Source organism: Acanthisitta chloris, unplaced genomic scaffold (assembly GCF_000695815.1).
Source record: "Acanthisitta chloris isolate BGI_N310 unplaced genomic scaffold, ASM69581v1 scaffold28539, whole genome shotgun sequence".
NCBI classification, from domain to species: Eukaryota; Metazoa; Chordata; class Aves; order Passeriformes; family Acanthisittidae; genus Acanthisitta; species Acanthisitta chloris.
In genome coordinates this window covers 40,419-43,100 of record NW_008690216.1, presented here as the reverse complement: position 1 = coordinate 43,100, position 2,682 = coordinate 40,419, and the positions used below count along the sequence as shown (strand labels likewise).

The 2,682-nt window shown below is 43.1% G+C and overlaps 1 protein-coding gene across 1 annotated transcript in view; it reads left to right on the top strand.

Moving 5' to 3' along the window:
- The window catches only part of LOC103808937 (voltage-dependent T-type calcium channel subunit alpha-1G-like), a gene marked incomplete at its 5' end in the record, with an annotated part of 52,586 nt that overhangs the window by 21,402 nt on the left and 28,502 nt on the right, over window positions 1–2,682 (top strand). The window contains one exon of the mRNA XM_009081745.1: window positions 384–597. Coding sequence (XP_009079993.1) covers window positions 384–597 — 214 coding nt within the window. The remainder of the gene's footprint in view (window positions 1–383; window positions 598–2,682) is intronic.

Genomic DNA, 2,682 nt, shown 5'->3' with positions numbered 1-2,682 from the left:
AGATATTGCAACATGGCTGGTATAACTTGTGTTAGGAGAGCTGCACCTATCAAAGAGTGGTTTGACTTATTAAGCAATTTGGACTTTTCAGGCAAAAAGTGCTTTGTGTAAGTACAAGTTTTCAGTGAGGGACTTACAATAGCTGCAAAGGATGCTGCTGTCCTGTTGGCACAACAGAGGTGATGCTTTATCCTCAACATACTTTGTGTTTTGGGAGCATTCAGTTACAATGTCACAGAAGGCTCTGATTTTCAGGAAGAGCAGAGCACCCTGAGCTGCCTGAAAGGAGCACCCATGGGCTTGGCAGATGGCACAGCTGTATCAATTTCCTGCCATTATTTTTTTTGAGGCTCACTTGAAATTTGCCTTCCTCCACTTTGCAGCCAGTCATGAACTACAACCCATGGATGCTCCTCTACTTCATTTCCTTCTTGCTGATCGTGGCCTTCTTTGTCCTCAACATGTTCGTGGGGGTGGTGGTGGAGAATTTCCACAAGTGTCGACAGCACCAAGAGGAAGAAGAAGCCAAGAGGCGCGAGGAGAAGAGGCTACGCCGGCTGGAGAAAAAGAGAAGGAGTAAGGAGAAACAGATGGCTGGTCGGTAGTCTTTCCACATCTTTCTGAGTCCTGCTTGACCTTCCACACAATCCCCTCCTCCCTCCCCTTCCTGCCTCGTGTCTGGTGATCATTCTTCTCCCAAAAGCATGTCCAGCTATAAAATTTGCATGAAGGAAATAGTGTCATTTTAGGCTGAGCAAGGAGCCATGGAAGCCTTTTTAATGGCTGCATGATTTGCAATGACCTTTCTATTGGAGGTTATTTAAATTAAAATATAGTAATAATCAGACCTGGAGCTTCTTGGATAGCAGAGCTCAGTGTTACACAAATAGTGACAACTGCAAAGATCAGCAGTGCTGGATGGCACCATAAATCTTCTGAGTCATGAGCACTGTTGCTGATAACTGGATTCACTATTTGGTTTATTACAGCCTTGTAATGCCACAGTGATGTTACCTGTCCCATTTATCAAGCAGGTTTATTTATTGGCACAGTAGCACCACTGCTATTCAAGAGTGTAATAAAATAATGGAGCCATCTCATTCTAGTAACGCTTTAAAACTCCTTAGAGAAACATATCAATGCATTTGCTTGAGAAATACAGATTAGAAATAAAACAACCCGAAAAACAGATGAGGAGAGTAACTAACTAGACAAAATAGCACTGGTGCAAATTGAACCCAACTCCGAGCTGGATGTGCAAGTGTGCAGCCCTGACTAGAGGAGGCTCTGCAGGTGAAACAAGGAAAGATCTCTACTCTGCCAAAAGTCTCCAATGTGATATTTGTCTCTTAGTCTCTTTTTGTTTTAATGTGGTTGAGTAAGTAAGAAATAAGTTAGCCAGAGGCCACAGTTTGGAGGTGCTGTTTTTCTTGCATGCTCTCTTTTCTGACTGAACTTACTTCGTTGCCTTTTGTGTCTGTGGCCTCACACTTTCCCTCCCTGGTCAGTCTGCCTGCTGCTCTCTCCCTGTCCCCTTTCACACCTCTTCTCTATCTCTGACAGACTTTGGTACTGTTTAAGAGACTGTCTGATCAGGTGCTTGTTCCCAAAGCTGGTAATATTAAGTCTGGTTTACTTTTCAATAGCCTAAGAGGTGTTTAATAGCCTGGCACAGACAGGTTTAACCACATACCACGGTGCTGCCTCAGCCTTTCTCAGTTCAGCACTTACCCAACAATTTCCTTTGGTCACATCTTTCAGTCCCATGAGCTTCACAGGTTTTGTAACCGCTAGGATGTATCACAGCAGCCTCTGGACATCAAACTTGGGTTTGCCTCGCTGGTCAGTGGAAAGATGAAGGCTTCCCTCAAGAGCGGTGGAGGACACATTAGACTGTTCTCAGTTAAGTGGGATACAGATGGAAAGAGTCTTTTTTTGGTTGTTTTGGGTTTGGTTTTTTTTTTTTCCCATCAAGAAAGAGTCTTTTTTTGGTTGTTTTGGGTTTGGGTTTTTTTTTCCCATCAAGAAAATGCCTAGAAAGCTCTTTCAGTTAGTCCAAGTTCCCGAACACAGTTTCAAGCTGATGAGTTAGAAGAGGTTTTAAAAGGCTGGATAGAAAGATCCCTATTTAAAGTTGCAGCTTTGGAAAGCAGAAATTTCTGTAGAAGAAAAATAGATGTTTAGTTATTATTAATGACCTTATTTATAATGCTAGAGGAACTAGAGGAAGAAAAGACGTAAGTCAGGGCAATTTCCCAGCGGGAAGGAATCGCAAACCATCCTTGGAGATACAGTTATTCATTCAGTGCTATGAAATGCCTAATTAAAGAGGCAATAAACAGCTATTTTACTGAGGATCAAATATTGCTGAGTATTCAATCGCCATAAAAACCTTTCAAGAGCAAAGTATAAAGTCCTCCAAATCGCTTCAGAACAGTCTTCCTGATTCACATCCAGTGAAATGTTGTTTTTAATTGACCGTGTCCAGCTTTGCCCTCGGAGGCAACAGATGTCATTGCTTACCTTGATTCTGCACAGTGGGAACTTGCAGATCATATCAAGACTAGGGCTGTGATTGTGCCAGCAGCTGCATGGGGGTTCCTTTCAGCTGGGCTTCCTGAGTGACCTCAGATGCTCAAACCAACCTGTGGACGTCAGATACGGGCAGACATGGACATCTGA